The 18160-nt window shown below is 41.2% G+C and overlaps 1 protein-coding gene across 1 annotated transcript in view; it reads right to left on the reverse strand.

Moving 5' to 3' along the window:
- The window catches only part of SSR3 (signal sequence receptor subunit 3), a 145165-nt gene that overhangs the window by 11170 nt on the left and 115835 nt on the right, over positions 1-18160 (reverse strand). Inside the window, exons 6-8 of the mRNA XM_063620305.1 lie at positions 4645-4765; positions 3989-4372; positions 2687-2813 (exon numbers count right to left, since the gene is read on the reverse strand). Of these exons, the coding sequence (XP_063476375.1) occupies positions 2687-2813; positions 3989-4121 (260 nt within the window). The 5' untranslated portion in view covers positions 4122-4372; positions 4645-4765. The remainder of the gene's footprint in view (positions 1-2686; positions 2814-3988; positions 4373-4644; positions 4766-18160) is intronic.

Raw genomic sequence — 18160 nt, forward strand, 5'->3', positions numbered from 1 at the left:
AGAAGGTAAAAAGAACATGACTTTGATTCTAAAGAGATGAATGAAAAATGATATGAAGAACAAGTAAAAAATGACAAGTCTCAAAGGGACTGAGTTCCAAGAGTATTACAAAGGATGGGTCATACAAGATGCCCACTTGTGAGGGCTTCCCGATGCACAGATGGCCATGCCTCACAAGAAACAGTCCCATACAGTGGAGGCCCACATGAGTCGAATCCTGGAATAGCAGCTGATTGAGGGGCTGCCAAGCAGAAAGATAACAAAGATAACCCAATTTCTCTGCTGGTCCATCAGAACAGCAGCCACGAAAGCTGAGCTCCTTTGTGTCCAGAACAATAGGGAGGAAACTGCTAAGGCCACTTCGGCCACTGAGGCCATTTTGGGCCATTTCTTAAAATAAATCCCTGTTAACTGAGATCATCTCAACATGTTTCTATTCCTCATTCCCCGAAAGAGTCTAACACAGGGACAACAAAGCAAAGGAATGATCAAAATCAGGAAGGATTTCTCTGGAAAAGATTCCTAGGTCTCGAAATAAAACACAGGTAAGAATGGAAAGGAAGTAAGTTAATCCTAAACGGGGGAGGGCACAAGACATATTCAAAGGATGATGTGAGGGCTGAGTCAGAAGGGTTAAAGCCTAATTCTGAAAGATGAGGCCAGACTCATATGAAGGAAGCAGATGACTTGCATTCCAGGGGTCTAGAAGAATTTGGCTTTAATACATTTTTAAAAAACAGGCCATGGCTGGATGCAGCAGCTCACGCCTATAATCCTAGCACTTTGGGAGACTGAGGTAGACGGATCACTTGAGCCCAGAAGTTCAAGACCAGCCTGGGCAACATGGCAAAACTCCATCTCTACAAAATATACAAAAATTAGCCAGGTGTGGTAGTAGTGCGTGCCTGTAGTCCCAGCTATTTGGGAGGCTGATGTGGGAGGATCACTTGAGCCCAGGAGGCAGAGGTTGCAGTAAGCCAAGATTGGGCTGCTGCACTCTAGCTTGGGCAACAGAGTGAGAATCTGTCTCAAAAAAAAAAAAAGCCGGCCGGGCGCGGTGGCTCAAGCCTGTAATCCCAGCACTTTGGGAGGCCGAGGCGGGTGGATCACGAGGTCAGGAGATCGAGACCATCCTGGCTAACACAGTGAAACCCCGTCTCTACTAAAAAATACAAAAAATTAGCCGGGCGTGTTGGCGGGCGCCTGTGGTCCCAGCTACTCGGGAGGCTGAGGCAGGAGAATGGCGTGAACCCAGGAGGTGGAGGTTGTGGTGAGCCGAGATCGCGCCACTGCACTCCAGCCTGGGGGACAGAGAAAGACTCCGTCTCAAAAAAAAAAAAAAAAGCCATGATGAGTTATGAGAATGACATGATAAAAATGATGTCACATAAGGAGAAATACATACTCTTCACTGGATAAAACAAGGAAAACACCTGTACCTCATATGGATGCTATAAGGATTACATAGGGTAATGTGCTTCATATAGTGCATGGCAGGGTGGGCCCTAAACTTGTTTTAAAAGACCAGATGGAGGTTGTTACAGCAACACAAGTAAAAACAGTGTCCAAACTAGAGTGAGAACTATGGATGAAAAGATAACGCACATACAAAGTATGTTCGCACTTCAAGTCTCAGTGAAATTCCAATTGCCCTTTAAGAAATTACTTCCAAAGCAATACAGCACCTAGGTGACCCCATCAAGGAAGGAGGGAAATAATCCTGCTATCCGTACCCAAGTATCACAGTGTACCTGAAAGCAACATCAAAGGGCGTCAATTAAACAATTTATACCACTTCCAATGAGACAATGAGGACCATGACACTGAGAAATAATAAATGTTACCATCTTTCCTAAATCTAGATGATCCTGCATTTTAACCTCTATGAAACTAGAATATTTAATTGCTTATAATTAAGGTATAAGTTTATTGTGGTGAGGCTTGAGTTTTCTTCTCTAAAAGCTGTATTTTACAATATGTGTGATCTTAGAATATGTTATTCCTTTACATTTTATACACTTGTATGAAAACAAATGTAATTAGCATTGAAAATGACAGAGAGTTTAATTTAAAAAAAAAAAAAAAAACAGCAATAAAATAAAAAGGCCAGCCTGGTCAACATGGCCTGTCTCTACAAAAAAATTAGCTGAGCACAGTAGCCTGCACCTGTAGTCCCAGCTACTTGGGAGGCTGAGGTGGGAGGATCCCTTGAGCCTGGGAAGATTGAGGCTGCAGTGAACCATAATCATGCCACTGCACTGAAGCCTGGGCAAGAACTAGATCTTGTCTCAAAAAATAATAATGACAAAAAGATCATTTCTTTAACTTCCAAAAATAGTACGTGAAGAGCCCAGAACAATTCTCTCCACAAAGAATTACATTTAGCTTCTGAAATGTTAATTTACTTGGTGGGTTTTTTTCTCTTGATGAACCTCATATTAAGGCCTGTGCTTAAGTGTTCTAATTCCACCCTCAAAACCTACTTCTGTAGCCGTGTCAGAATGATCATTGTCTCTACTTCAGTTAGTTAATAATTCTTCCTAGCATCAATGTTCCTTTCCCCCAAAATATGTTTATTAATACATATATCTCAAATTAATGCTTATTAAAACCAACACACAAATGATCCTTAAGAAGACATATAAAAATACAACATGTAGTACTTTCACTTGAAAAACATACTTACTTGTGCTTGAGAACAAATTTCACATTCTTGTATGCAAAGGCTACCAAATATGTGCTTACTAGGGTCATCACACTATACAAAACAGCAGACTGGATAAGATCCATATGCCATATTCGCCAGTATAACCCTGAATTAAAATAAAGGGGGGAAGAGTACAAAAAGAAACAAAACATTACAACCCCGTAACAAAAGCCTGCGAAATTAATTATAGCTAAGCCTGGTAAAATACCAGGTTATTAGTTATGCAATCCAACAGTATCTGAGGATCTTCAGAAGTGAGATAACCAGTAACAGTATAGTCTCAAGCTTTCCAGTTCAGAGCATTTGAAAAACATCACCTTCCTATTACTAGTCCAGATGAGATTTCTGCTTCTAAAATGAGAACAAACTCTGGCTCAACGTAATCACAAGTCAGACTTCAAATTTCATTCATCAGGGTACTAGCATGCGAAATACAGGCCATTCCAAAATGCCACGTGCAGTCCCAAACCATAGTTTCCTTGCTGACGTGGCTGTTAACAGAACTCCAAGCAGTGCTATGTCGAATTAGTGAGCCATAATATGGCTTCACATCACTTTAAGATGCACGCTGGGTTGTGTAAGGACAAAAGAGAAAAACACATTTAGTTTTAAATGCCCAACAACAGTGCAGCAGAAGACAGGAGTTCTGGAACTTTGAGCTCTACTAAAAAGGACCTTGTCCAAGTCTGCAGTTTCCCAACCAAATGAGAATTCTAGAATTGGTCCAGTAGGATTATTAAAAAGTCTAAACATGGTAGATCGCTAACCTCTGGCACTTCAACCTCTCTCTTTTTGCAAAAACCAGGAAAATTATGCAGTGGTGTGAAGTAGCTCACGTAAAGATGCACTTATAATTCAGTGGGTTACTTCATGGGTTTCTCACCTAATTAATTTATGCAAAATAAGTAATAATATAAGTTTAAAATTTCGTAACGGCAAGCAACAGTTGTATGGAAAAGGGCACAAACAGTATGCTTGAGTTTGTCTGTTTAAATACAGATTCGGGGCCGCCACCCCAGAACTAGTTAACCACCTTCTCCCGGGGTAGCTCGGGAACGTGCGTACTTTTAACAAGTGACCTCCCCGAGTGCTGCACAGGACAATCCCATGCGACAACACTGTGCCCAAAGAAGAGGCTCCGTGCCTCCCCCAGCTCAAGGGAGCTGGAGAGATTGCCGACCCCCGGCACCCGCGCCTTGCCTGCTCGCCGGGTCCTGCCACGTCCCCGCCCAACCCGACCAGCCAGCGGCCTGCCTAACCCGCCTCGCTCCCAGCACTCACAGATGGGGATGGCAGACACGATGAACGCGTTCCCGAAGAAGAGCGCAGACGACTTCGCCGAGAGATTGCGGCTGAAATCCTGCAGGAGCAGGTCCTCCTCAGACTGCTGTTTGGAGCTGCCTTTGGGAGCCATGGCGGAGCAGGAGGTGAGAACCGGAAACGTAGAGCCGACCGCCAAGGCGGGCAAAGGCCCCTGACTCCGCCCCTGCGGCCGCCGTATCCGCTAACGACCCGTCAGCGCGGCGCGCGGAGGCGGGACCCGGTTTGGCGAAGAGCAAGCGTCCCCAGGATTGGCCAGCTTGGCTCCGCTAGATAGGCTCCCGGGCGTGATTGGGCGAACGGGCCAGACTTCCGGATTCCTGACGAGCCACGTGACCCGTCCACCTGGAGGAGAGAGAAGGGATTTGTAGTTTAGTCCGTGCTTTAAAAAAACAAAATTAACAAAACTTTATTGATATTTCACTTCAGAGCTGATGACAGACTCTTGAGTTCTTAGTTCTTCAGAATTCCAAAATTAAAAGCTCTTCTGGTCCCACGCCATTAATGCCCTCTGTGCGTACACAGGACTGAGTACATTGAAGAAGAAAGAAGAGAAAGGTATAGCTAACTCATGTAAAACCCCATCTCCTTTACACACCCTTTATTTCATTAAATACCTTGAAGAATCTTATGACGTGCGCATCATTACCGCCATTGCAGATGAAGAGCCTGAGGGTCGTAGACCTGCGGTGTGGGTCCCCAAGGCGTGGGCTCTTTTCACTAAACAATAGGCCACCTCTGTAGGAAGAAGAAAACGGGACTCCTGCTTTTAAGAAACTCATGATCTCATTGATGAGGGCAATATTTAATATATGTCTGATACAAGTTACTACTATTTTATTTTATTTCAACTAGACATATAGAGTTTTGTGGCTTCCAAAGCCATGCTAAATAAAACATAATACTAAGAACAGGTTGGCTAGGCAGGACTCCTTCTCTGAAGCTCAGAAAGATTAAGTATACCTATTAAAACAGCTAGATTCCATTTTTAACTCAACACATTCTCATTTTTTCTTCAAAAAAAATTCAACCACATCACTCCCAGCAAATGCTGCTTTTGATTACTGAGAACACTCCAGTGCATTAGGCACAACTTCCCCAACCTCCAGCCTCCTTATTAACCGTTTGGTAGATATCTTTCTTCCTCATAGTATCCAAATTGTAATCTACCTCCACAGCTTCCTATTACTAGTCCTAATTGGGCTTTTGTCTTCAATCTTTTCCAATCTATTCTCTATACTGGTACCAGAGTGAGTTTTCCTGAAATGTAAATCCTTCCATTATCTACTGCAAGTATTCCTTAATGCCAGAAGTTTTCATTAATTCGCCACAAAATGAAAAAGAAAAAAAAAGACCATCTAGTGAATTTTTCAGAAAATCAAAAGTATTCATTTTAAAATATCTGGGTTTATGTCTTTTTTGATGTTAAAAATGCTCTTTATTTTATTACATGGTAGTGATAGAAAAAGAAATTATTATTTTCTCTTACAACATGCTCCTCCCCCAGTTTTTCCTATCTCACTAAGTTGCATTCTTTTAAACCCATTTGCTCTGGTTAAAATGGTGGGTTTCAACACTAATTATTTTTTTCCTTCTCCATCTACGACCAATTCATAAATAAAATTTTTTGGATCTGTCTCTATAACTAGATTTTCTTCTTCCTATTTATAAACAAACCAAGGATATAAAAAGAAGATAAAAGATAAAAATCAGAGGCTGGGCGCAGTGGCTCATGCCTGTAATCCCAGCACTTTGGGGGACCAAGGTGGGTGGATCACAAGGTCAAGAGATCGAGACCATCCTGGCCAACATGGTGAAACCTTGTCTCTACTAAAAATACAAAAAATAGCCAGGCATGGTGGTGCACGCCTGTAGTCCCCAGCTACTCAGGAGGCTGAGGCAGGAGAATCACTTAAACCCGAGAGGCAGAGGTTGCAGTGAGTCAAGATCACGCCACTACACTCCAACTCCAGCCTGGCAACAGAGCAAGACTCCATTAAAAAAAAAAAAAAACAACGAAACAAAAAAAACCCCAGAAACTAAAAGATCCAAAGAGACAACAATCATCTTTCTTTTCAAAGAAGAAAAGAAGAAATGATAAGGATGAGATTAAAAAGAATTATGCCTGAGAAAAATATTTTAACAACTAAAATAGGAAAGCTAAAAGTTTGAAATGTGAAGTGGATATAAATGTTACAATTGATATAATAAAGCTAGAAGAAAAAAATTAATAACATTTTGTAAAGCTAAAGATAACTATAAACAGAAGATAATCTAAAATAGGAATTTTAAATTATTTTCATGGGGGTAAATTAGGGAAATATGATAGGGAATGATACTTACGATAGAACATTTTTGGTAATGGCAACAATTACAATTATGAAGGTAGCACACTTGGAGTACTGAAGCAGTGTTTTCTTTCACCAGAGCTACCTAGTTCCTTTTGAAAAGCAAGCAGCAAGACCTAAGGATCACTTATATGTGGCATATGTAGCCATGGCACACTGGACAACCAGGGTACACAATGTGCTAAAAAACAGAAGGAGAGGTGGGTAATAAATTCTACCCAAGCAAAGATCTACAATATATTTTGCCCATTTCAACATAGTTAACTCTGAAGGAACCGAATGGACTTGATTCCATACCAGTCCGAGTCTAATCTATGAATTTCAGGCTTTCTTTTATATTTTCTATTATATTTTCTTTTATATTTTCTATTATATCACTTTATTCTTTTCAGATTGGGGGAAAAATCCCAAGCAATAATATTTATTGTTGTCAGGTATATGGATAAGAGACTACTGATGACTTTGTGAAAGAAAATCTGGCATGCTGAAAATTAACATATTTTTCTGTGTCAGACACTGCAAGTTGCCTAGCCAATATAGAAAGCCACTGCTAGCTTTTCACTGAGACCTTAAAAGAATAACAAATGGATCATCCAGGGCTACTGTGGGGAGCAAAAAAAAAAAGCTCCTCTGTTTTAAAGCCTACTTGAAGTGCAAATCTCATGATGGGAATAATTTTAAAAGAGGTGGAACACTTATATTAGTCCCTAAGTGTAATGTTTTAAAGTATCACCTGAAAAATGATTTACTCAGCCAAACTACATATTTCACCCACTGATATTTGACTAATTCATTAGTTCATATACTCATTCAGCAAATATTTATTGAGAAGCTACTACATGAAAAGTACTGTGCAAAACCTGTAAAAGTATCCAAATAATAATCATGATTATTTTGATTATAATAACCAACATGAATTGAGTCCTTGTTATATGTCTACCTCTGTGCTTTGTCCTTCACATGTATTGTCTGATTCATCCCTACAGCAACCCTAGGAGGTATAATATTTTGTTATTCCCATTTGTCAGATGAAGAAACTGAGACTCAGATTAGTGAAATAACTCATTTAGATTCCACAACCAGTAAATGGTGGAGTCAAGTTATGAACCCAAGCAATATGATTCCAGGATGTATGCTCTTAACCACAAATGAATTCTGGTCTCCTCCGTGCAGTGGAATCTCTGATTCTGCATGCCTGCTCACAAAAGCCCTACACTGAGCAAGCAGCCAAAAGCAGTTTCTTATCTACCAATTATCAGGCACAGTCCTGTCACATTGCAGCTCTCTCTAGTGTATTTTTGGACAGACTGGATAATAGGCAAAACTTGGTGAGCAGGCCTTGGCTCTCCATACCTGATTCTCCGTCTCAGGGAGTTTGAAAATGAAACCCCAGAAAAAAAAAAAAGTTAATAGATGTATACAGAACAAGGGAAGCAAACTGAGAAGAGGTGGAAAGCACAAATCATAACTCCCCAGCAGCCATAAATTGGAAAAGGGAAAATTAGAGAGATGCTCAAAGGGCCTTAGGGTTTCCTTGTTTCTCTCTGTAGACCTGATAGAAACCCCCATTACCTACAATAAAGCTAAAATACTCGTTCAAAAAATGAAAGCAAAACAGATCTGGAATCTTGTAAATAAATAATATAAACAACTTCTACATATAAATGAACATCTAGATGAATAACTGTACTCAACATAATTTGTTAATTTATATATCACTCCACCGAAAAGGTTTAAGGCAAAGGTAACAAGATCAAAATGTCTATAAGATTCAAGTAAATAACTTCAGGGAGTGAACTGTGCCAGGCATAGGACATGAGATAGTGGTAGAGTCAGTACAACCGAAAGCTCACCTTTCCAAAAGCACTCAAACTGAAATAGATTAAACAGAAAGAAAACTAGAATCAACAGCAAATATTCTGTAAGCCAAACTCAACAGATTTGGGGTTTAATCTGCCCCATAAATTCCCAGGTTTAAGGAGACAGACTCAAATGCAAATAATATAAAAAAAAGTGGAGTGTAATTTAAAAAAATAAAATCGTACCATTTCAGAAGAAACTGTGTTTTTTTGGAGAGAATGCTGGAAGTTGCTCCTTATTGTTGGTTAGGCCTCCTCCCCCAACCACCCATTCCACTACACACATATGCTACTGTTGACAGGAGACGTTTGCCAGCTGCGATTTTTTTTTTTTTTTAATAAAGATAAGGTTTCAAGAATTCTAAATGTGTACTTTACTATAGAATTGATTTTTAAGCTCAATAAGGCATTAAAACACTTGGGGAACAAGCATTTGTCTTTGAGCTTGAAGCTTATACTTTTCAAGATAGATATTGTTTTCCTTTTTAGGAAACACTGATGTGACCAATGTAAATTGGGGATTGCTTCTGAAGCAGTCAGAAAAACCTGTTCCCTTTGTGCCTAAGGATATTCATAAAGTCACTTACTTCTTTAAGAAAATGATACACATCTACAGAAAATATATTATTTTAATAACCACTGATAGAGGCCATAATACTTTAAATCTCAAAACTCCCCCCAGAATCTTCTAAATGTGCGACTTATCACACATGCATCATTCATGCAGCACTGCAGGGCACAATAAAAATTAAGATTTACACTGGAAATCAATTTTCTTTCGTTACACATTTAACCCAGGCACTATGGCAACAGAATGTAAGACAAAGTAGGTCACGAATTTCAACTGGAATGGCTTAGGTGATACAGAAGCCAGCTGTAATTTGTTGCTCATCTTTTAGGACTCTTTCTTTTAAAATTCTTCTGTTTCACAGCCCCTAGTCAATGTTGTCTAACAATTTACTAGATGAAATCATGAGACCAAATGCTAGGGTGAGATTTATTCAATTTCATTATTTATTTCACTTGGTTTACTAATTGACTAGTAAAATCCATTTCCATACTCACAAATAAATAAAGAAAGCAATTCCAGGAAAAAGGAACACTGCATGTGATATGGTTTGGCTGTGTCCATCCAAATCTCAACTTGAATTGTATCTCCCAGAATTCTCACACGTTGTGAGAGGGACCCAAGGTAGGTAATCAAATCATGGGGGCTGGTCTTTCCCATGTTATTGTCATGATAGTGAATAAGTATCACAAGATCTGATGAGTTTATCAGGGGTTTCTGCTTTTGCTTCCTCCTGATTTTTCTCTTGCTGCCACCGTGTAAGAAGTGTCGTTCGCCAGGCACGGTGCCTCAAGCCTGTAATCCCAGCACTTTGGGAGGCCGAGGCAGGCGGATCGTCTGACGTAGGAGTTCGAGACCAGCCTGGCCAACATGGTGAAACCCCGTCTCTACTAAAAATACAAAAAATTAGCTGGGCATGGTGGTGGGTGCCTGTAATCCCAGCTACTCGGGAGGCTGAGGCAGAAGTATCTCTTGAACTCGGGAGCAGAGGTTGCAGTGAGCCGAGACTGTGCCATTGCACTCCAGCCTGGGCAACAAGAGCGAAACTCCATCTCAAAAAAAAAAAAAAAGTGTCTTTCACTTCCTGCCATGATTCTGAGGCCTCCCTAACCATGTGGAACTGTAAGTCAAATTAAACCTCTTTTTGTTCCCAGTTTCAGGTATATCTTCATCAGCAGTGTGAAAATGAACTAATACAGCAAATTGGCAATCAGTACCGGTTGCTGAAAAGATACCCAAAAATGTGGAAGCAACTTTGGAACTGGGTAATGGGCAGAGGTTGGAACCATTTGGAGGCCTCAGAAAAAGACAGGAAAATATGGGAAAGTTTGGAACTTCCTAGAGTCTTGTTGAATGAATGGCTTTGACCAAAATGCTGATATGAACAATAAGGTCCAGGCTGAAGTGGTCTCAGATAGAGATGAGGAACTTGTTGGGAACTGAAGCAAAGGCCACTCTTGTTATGTTTTAGCAAAGAGATTAGTGACATTTTGCCCCTGCCCTAGACATGTGTGGAACTTTGAACTTGAGAGAGATGATTTAGGGTACTTGGCAGAAGAAATTTCTAAGCATCAAAGCATTCAAAATGTGACTTGAGTGCTGTTAAATGCATTCTGTTTTAAAAGGGAAATGGAGCATAAAATTTCAGAAAATTTGCAGCTTGGCTATGCAGTAGAAAAGTAAAACCCATTTTTTGAGGAGAAATTCAAACCGGCTGCAGAAATTTGCATAAGTAGCAAGGAGTCTAATGTTAATCCCTAAGACCATGGGGAAAATGTCTCCTGGCCATGTCAGAGACATTCAGGGCAGCCCCTCCCATCATAGGCTCTGAGGCCCAGGAGGAAAAAGAGGTTTCATGGGACAGGCCCAGGATCCCCATGCTGTGGGCAGCCTAGGAACTTGGTGCCCTGTGTCCCAGCCACTCCAGCCATGGCTGAAAGGTGCCAATGTACACCTCGGGCTGTGGCTTCAAAGGGTGGAGCCCCAGGCCTTGGCAGCTTTCATGTGGTGTTGAGACTGTGCGTGGGTGCACAGAAGTCAAGAATTGAGGTCTGGGAACCTCCACCTAGATTTCAGAAGATGTATATAAATGTCTGGATGCCCAAGCAAAAGTTCGCGCAGGGGCTGGGCCCTCATGGAGAACCTCTGCTAGGGCAGTGCAGAAGGGAAATGTGGGGTCAGAGCCCCCACACAGAGTCCTACTGGGGCACTGCCTAGTGGAGCTATGAAAAGGGGGCCACCATCGTCCAGACCCCAGAATGATAGATCCACCAAAAGCTTGCACCATGTGCCTGGAAAAGCTGCAGACACTCAATGCTAGCCCATGAAAGTAGCCGGGAGGGAGGCTGTACCCTGCAAAACCACATAGGCGGAGCTGCCCAAGACCATGGGCACCCACCTCTTGCATCAGCGTGACCTGGATGTGAGACCTGGAGTCAAAGGAGATCATTTTGGAGCTTTAAAATTTGACTACCCTGCTTGATTTTGGACTTGCATGGGCCCTGTAACTCCTTTGTTTTGCCCAATTTCTCCCATTTGGAATGGCTGTATTTACTCAATACCTGTACTCCCCTTGTATCTAGGAAGTAACTAGCTTGCTTTTGATTTTACATGCTTGTAGGCAGAAGGGACTTGCCTTGTCTCAGATGAGACTTTGGACTGATAATGCTGAAATGAGTTAAGACTTTGGGGACTGTTGGAAAGGCATGATTGGTTTTGAAACGTGAGGACATGAGATTTGGAGGGGCCAGGGATGGGATGATATCGTTTGGCTGTGTCCAAACGTCAACTTGAATCATATCTCCCAGAATTCCCACGTGTTGTAGGAGGGACCAAGGGGGTGGTAATTGAATCATGGGCACCGGTCTTTCCCATGCTAGTCTCATGTTAGTGATAAGTCTCACAAAATCTGATGAGTTTATCAGACGTTTCTGCGTTTGCTTCCTCCTGGTTTTTCTCTTGCCACTGCCATGTAAGAAGTGCCTTTCATCTCCTGCCCTGATTCTGAAGCCTCCCCAGCCATGTGGAATTGTAAGTCCAATTAAACCTCTTTTTGTTCCCAGTTTCGGGTATGTCTTTATCAGCAGCATGAAAATGAACTAATATAGCATGCAAGTTCACAGTCATAAAAGGGCCCAGTATTATAATTTTCAAATCATTCTATGAAGTATTTAGGGGAATGATCAAAACCAGACACAATAAGGGAATAAGAAAAGAGGAGTATGTGCTTCTGTCACCATGGCATCAGTGGAATCATCAACATCTCATAGAAACCTAGCCGGACACCTATGCCAGCTGCCCAGCCTACTGTGTTTTTATCTGAGAAATAAAATGAAATTCAGTTCTAATCCCTTTACAGCGTTTCCTAATTCCACCTTCCTTTGCCTGTGTAACAAGAACCCATATTTTTTATTCCAACTCCAACCACCTCCCTCTAGGACCTTTCTGTACTAAAATCCTTTTCTCCATGCATACAGCTTATAGATCTTTAGAATCAGAAAGACCTGTCTGTTTAATCTGTCACAACAATAGCTGTGTTGTCTCAGGCAAATTGCTTACTTTCTCTGAGGTTCACTTCTCTCACAAGGTTCACAAGGTTGCTGTAAGCATTAAATGAAACAAGTAATGTGAGGCCCTAGCACCGTGACTGGTACAGGGTAAATTGTCTTCTTTTTTCTCCTGATGTGTTGCCTCCTGTTGAACTTTTAAGCCTATACAGCTTTCTCATTTTCTCCACAAACACACTTCCTAAACATGCACAGGTGCATGCACACACTTCCCCTCAGCTCTATTGCATACCTAAAGTTTCCACCTGCTTTTGGCTAACAAAGAATAAAAGAGTTTGTTCAAACTCATTTCCCAATCATTTCTTACCATATTGCAACCTGAATTCCACTCCTGCCCTCTCTTCTGAATCTGCTCCAGAAATGACCTACTAAATCACCAAATCCAACCTTCTTTCCTTCATTTTTTTAACCACTTTACCTGTCTTCAGCATTTAGCACCATTGAATATTTCATCCTCTCAAAAGTTTCTGTTCTCTCATCTCCAGTGAGACTGGAGGAACCCCTGGTTCTCCTCCTACCTCTCTGACAGCTCCTTCTCTGGCCCCTGCTTTGACTCCACTGCCCCACTCTGATTCTTGGGGTGGGTCTGTCCACTCATACAAATATGAAATGGTCAGGGGTAAAACTCCGGTGGCTCCAGTCAATAAGTAGTGCCACATGGCAATAATTTTGGCAAAATGGAGATAACTTGTTCAGATAGCCTTAAACACCATGTTGCTTCCTAACTAACCAAAACTGAGATAATCTTTAAACTGCTTCACACCCTAGCCACACAGAACAAAGTGAAAGGAAACAGGAAAATGTATACAGAGCTTTACAACAAGCACATTAGGCAATATATTTCCTTGTCTTCTTTTACTACATAAATCTGTACAGTAGCTCATAGAAGCAGAAATATCTAAAACCACACACCGCTGAATACCATATATTTAAAGTCTGAGCCCCAATCAATTGCAGATAAGTTCAGCTTTTTCTATAATTACTTTTAAAATCCGTGATCCAAAGAAGGCTTCATTTTACTGTACATCACCTAGGAATGTTATAAAGATGAGCACCAAGAAATGATGTAGAATCAGATAATTAACAAAGAAAAAGAACTGAGACTTTTGCCTTAGCCACCCTTTGCAAGGGTTTCACCAACTCTCAACTAAGAAGGTATTGGAGTTATTAATAATACAAAAATCATAGTGCATATTATCACAGTTTGTCATATACATAGTGATTAACAGCATAGGCACTTGAGTAAGAGTGCCTTAATTCAAATTCCCTTTCTATGACTTACTGGTTGCATGAAGTTGGGAAAGTTATTTTATTTTTCTAAGACCAAATTTTGCTAATATATAAATTAGGAGAATAATTATACCTATTTCACAGGGATTTTGTAAAGATGTGTGCATATTCTTTTTTTTTTTTTTTTTTTTTTTTTTTTGAGACGGAGTCTCACTCTGTCGCCCAGGCTGGAGTGCAGTGGCTCAATCTCGGCTCACTGCAAGCTCCGCCTCCCAGGTTCACGCCATTCTCCTGCCTCAGCCTCTCCGAGTAGCTGGGACTACAGGCGCCCGCCACCACGCCCGGCTAATTTTTTGTATTTTTTTTTTAGTAGAGACGGGGTTTCACCGTGGTCTCGATCTCCTGACCTCGTGATCCGCCCGCCTCGGCCTCCCAAAGTGCTGGGATTACAAGCGTGAGCCACCGCGCCCAGCCCGATGTGTGCATATTCTTATGTACATAAAGTACTTATTACAGTTCAAGACACATGGTTTGCATTCAAATCATCATATAAATATTTTTTCTTTTGCTATATTCCCAGATTTAGCTTCTCCCTTTCTGAGAAACTATTTAATTTGTCATGATTAATTATTTTAATTTGTATTATTAATTATTTATAGATAAATGTGTGTGTGTGTGTGTGTGTGTAGATAAACTGGGAGATAAAGCAAGGGAAACTTGGTTTCAAGAAGACAGTCATTCCTGGTAAAATTTTAAAAGGTCTCAGTCTCTGCGCAGCACAAAAGGCAATCCCTTCCCTAAAGGGAATCGCTGAGATCCCTAAAGACAGAGGGTATTTCAGCTCCTGACCCAAGGAGAAGATGAAAGGTATCCAAATCCTATATCAAAAGGGTAGCAGGGAGGAACAATTACCTTCTCAAATTCATTCCCCACCAGAGTAACATTTTACTGTTTTATTATTGTGATCATTAACTTTATGTGTCACCTTGACTGGGCTAAGGGATAGCCACATAACTAGTAAAACATTATTTCTGGAAGGGTCTGTGAGATCAGCATTTGAATCAGTGGACTGAGTAAAGAAGATTGTCCTCACCAATGCAGGTGGGCAGCATCCATTCTCCTGAAGACCTGAATAGAACAAAAGGGCAAAGAAAGGGCAAATTTCCTCCCTTTTCTGGAACTGGAACATCCACCTTCTCTTGTCCTCAGATATTGATGCACCTGTTTCTCAAGCCTTCAGACTCATACCGGGACTTACACCACTGACTTCCCTGGTTCTCAGATCTTTAGACTTGGACTGGAGCTACACCAACAGTTTTCCTGGGCCTCCAGCTTGCAGACAGTAGATCATGGGACTTCTCAGCCTCCATAATTGCATAAGTTAATTCTATAATTAATTAACTAGTTAATTTGTGTATGTGTGTGTATCCTATTGTTGTTTATTTAGAGAACTCTAATACAATTATTATTATTAAGGAAGAATTCTGATTCTGAAAATTGTAAAACACAAACACACATAAAGGAAAAAGGCCAGGCATAGTGGCTCACACCTGTAATCCCAGCACTTTGGGAAGTCAAGGCAGGTGAATTGCTTGAGCCCAGGAGTTCAAGACCAACCTGGGCAACATGAGAAAATCCCATCTCTACGAAAAATACAACAAAAATTAGCCGGGTATGGTGGCATGCACCTGTAATCCCAGCTACTTGGGAAGCTGAGGTGGGAGGATTGATTGAGACTGGGTGGTTGAGGCTGCAGTGAGCCTCAACCAGGGCACCACTGCATGCCAGCCTGTACAACAGAGCAAGACCTTGTCTCAAAAAGAAAATAAAAATAAATAAAAAAGAAAACAAAAATTAACTATGACCTCACAACCCAGAGATAACCTTTATTAATATTTTGAAGCAATTTCTCTAGTCATTTCCTATACATTTATTTCCACATCTGTAATCAGTGCTATATATAGTTTTGACTACCTTTCCAATTATTCCATTATGAGTATTTTTCAATGTCACCAAAAACGTCTTCAAAGTATTCTTTACAATGACTACAAAATTGCCCTTTAGATGAATATACCAAAAGTCACGTATTTATTTTAATAACTCATTATTTTCTAATCACAAAATAATTGTGTCCATTTGCAAAATTAGAAAATGTAATATATAAATCACCCATAATCTTATTGCTCAGATATAGCCACTATTAATATTTTGATATATTTCCTTTTAGTATTTTTCTATGATTAGCTATTACGTACTTAAAATAATTGAGGTCATATATTACAAGTATTTTCCAATGTCATTAAAAATGCTTTCAAAATATAATTTTTAGTGCCTGTAAAAAATTATACATGTCTGATATCACTTCCTTACTGGTAAGAATGAAACACATTTTTAGCCAACAAGGACAGAAAATGTCCAGAAATAGAAGGAAAAGGCCTGTATAAGGCCATGCCTCCTAAGTCAAGAGGTTCTTTAGAAAAAGAATCCAGACTTGCTTGGCATACAAAAGCCGGTGCTTCCTTCTAAAACTCGGGTGACCAAATCCAAGGGAGAGTACGTGTTTGAGTCAGAGCTCTTTCACTTACAAGTAACAGAAGCCCTTCCCAAGCAAGCTTAAGAAAAAAATCAACAACAGAAAAAAAATTAATAGAGATAAGAAGGATAGAAAGGGAGGCAGAGAAGAAATTTATTAGCTGAGGTAAATAATAAGTTCCATCACTGCTGAATCCAGAGGCTCAAATGACATCTTTATGACTTTCTTATTCATTATCTCTCATCTCTGTCTATGTTGGCATTGTTCTCTCTCAATATGGACAATGTGAGTGATATGGTTTGGCTGTGTTCTCACCCAAATCTCAACTTGAATTGTATCTCCCAGAATTCCCACCTTTTGTGGGAGGGACCCAGGAGGAGGTAATTGAATCATGGGCTCCAGTCTTTCCCATGCTATTCTAATGATAGTGAACAAGTCTCACAAGATCTGATAGATTTATCAAGGGTTTCCACTTTAGCTTCTTCCTCATTTTCTCCTGCTGCCACCATGTAAGAAGTGCCTTTCGCCTCCCACCATGATTCTGAGGCCTCCCTAGCCATGAGGAACTGTAAGTCCAATTAACCTTTTTTTCTTCCCAGTCTCGGGTATGTCTTTATCAGCAATGTGATAATGGACTAATACAGTAAATTGGTACCAGTAGAGTGGGGCGTTGCTGAAAAGATACCCAAAAATGTGGAAGCAACTTTGGAACTGGGTAACAGGCAGAGGTTGGAACAGATTGGAGGGCTCAGAAGAAGACAGGAAAATGTGGGAAAGTTTGGAACTCCATAGAGACTTGTTGAATGGCTTTGACCAAAATGTTGATAATGATATGAACAATAAGGTCCAGGCTAAAGTGGTTTCAGATGGAGATAAGAAACTTGGTGGGAACCGGCACAAAGGCGACTCTTGTTATATTTTAGCAAAGAGATTGGCAACATTTTGCCCCTGTCCTAGAGACTTGTAGAACTTTGAACTTGACAGAGATGATTTAGGGTATCTGGCAGAAGAAATTACTAAGAGCAAAGCATTCAAAATCTGACTCGGGTACCATTAAAGGCATTCGGTTTTAAAAGGGAAAGAGAGAATAAAATTTCAGAAAATTTGCAGCCTGACTATGTGATAAAAAAGGAAAACCCATTTTCTGGGAAGAAATTCAAGCCGGCTGCAGAAATGTGCATAAATAACAAGGAGCCTAATGTTTTTCCCCAACACTATGGGGAAAATGTCTCCAGGCCATGTCAGAGACCTTCATGGCAGCCCCTCTCATCACAGGTCCTGAGGCCCAGGAGGAAAAAGTGGGTTTGTGAGCCTGGCCCAGAGTCCCATGCTGTGTGCAGCCTATGGAATTGGTGCCCTGTGTCCAAGCCACTCCAGTAGGGGCTGAAAGGGGTCAGCATATAGCATGGGTTGTGGCTTCAGAGGGTGGAAGCCCCAAGGTTTGGCAGCTTCCACATGGTGTTGAGCCTGTGCGTGGATGCACAGAAGTCAAGAATTGAAGTTTGGGAACCTCCGCCTAGATTTCAGAAGATGTATGGAAACACCCGACGCCCAGGCAAAAGTTTGCTGCTGGGGCAGGGCCCTCATGCAGAACTTCTGCCAGGGCAGTGCAGAAGGGAAATGTGGGGTCAGAGTCCCCACACAGAGTCCCTAGCGGGGAGCTGCCTAATGGAGCTGTGAGAAGAGAGCCACCATCCTCCAGACCCCAGAATGTTAGATCCACCAACAGCTTACACCATGCACCTGGAAAAGCTGCAGACACTCAATGTCAGCCCATGAAAGCAGCCAGGAGGGAGGCTATACCCTGCAAAACCACAGAGGTGGAGCTGCCCAAATCCATGCCACCTCTTGCATCAGTGTGACCTGGAGGTGAGACCTGGGTCAAAGGAGGTGATTTTGGAGCTTTAAAATTTGACTGCTCCACTGGATTTTGGACTTGCATGGGCCCTGTAAACTCCTTTGTTTTGCCCAATTTCTCCCGTTTGGAATGGCTGTATTTACCCAATACTTGTACTCTCATTGTATCTAG

Source organism: Symphalangus syndactylus, chromosome 17, assembly GCF_028878055.3.
Source record: "Symphalangus syndactylus isolate Jambi chromosome 17, NHGRI_mSymSyn1-v2.1_pri, whole genome shotgun sequence".
NCBI classification, from domain to species: Eukaryota; Metazoa; Chordata; class Mammalia; order Primates; family Hylobatidae; genus Symphalangus; species Symphalangus syndactylus.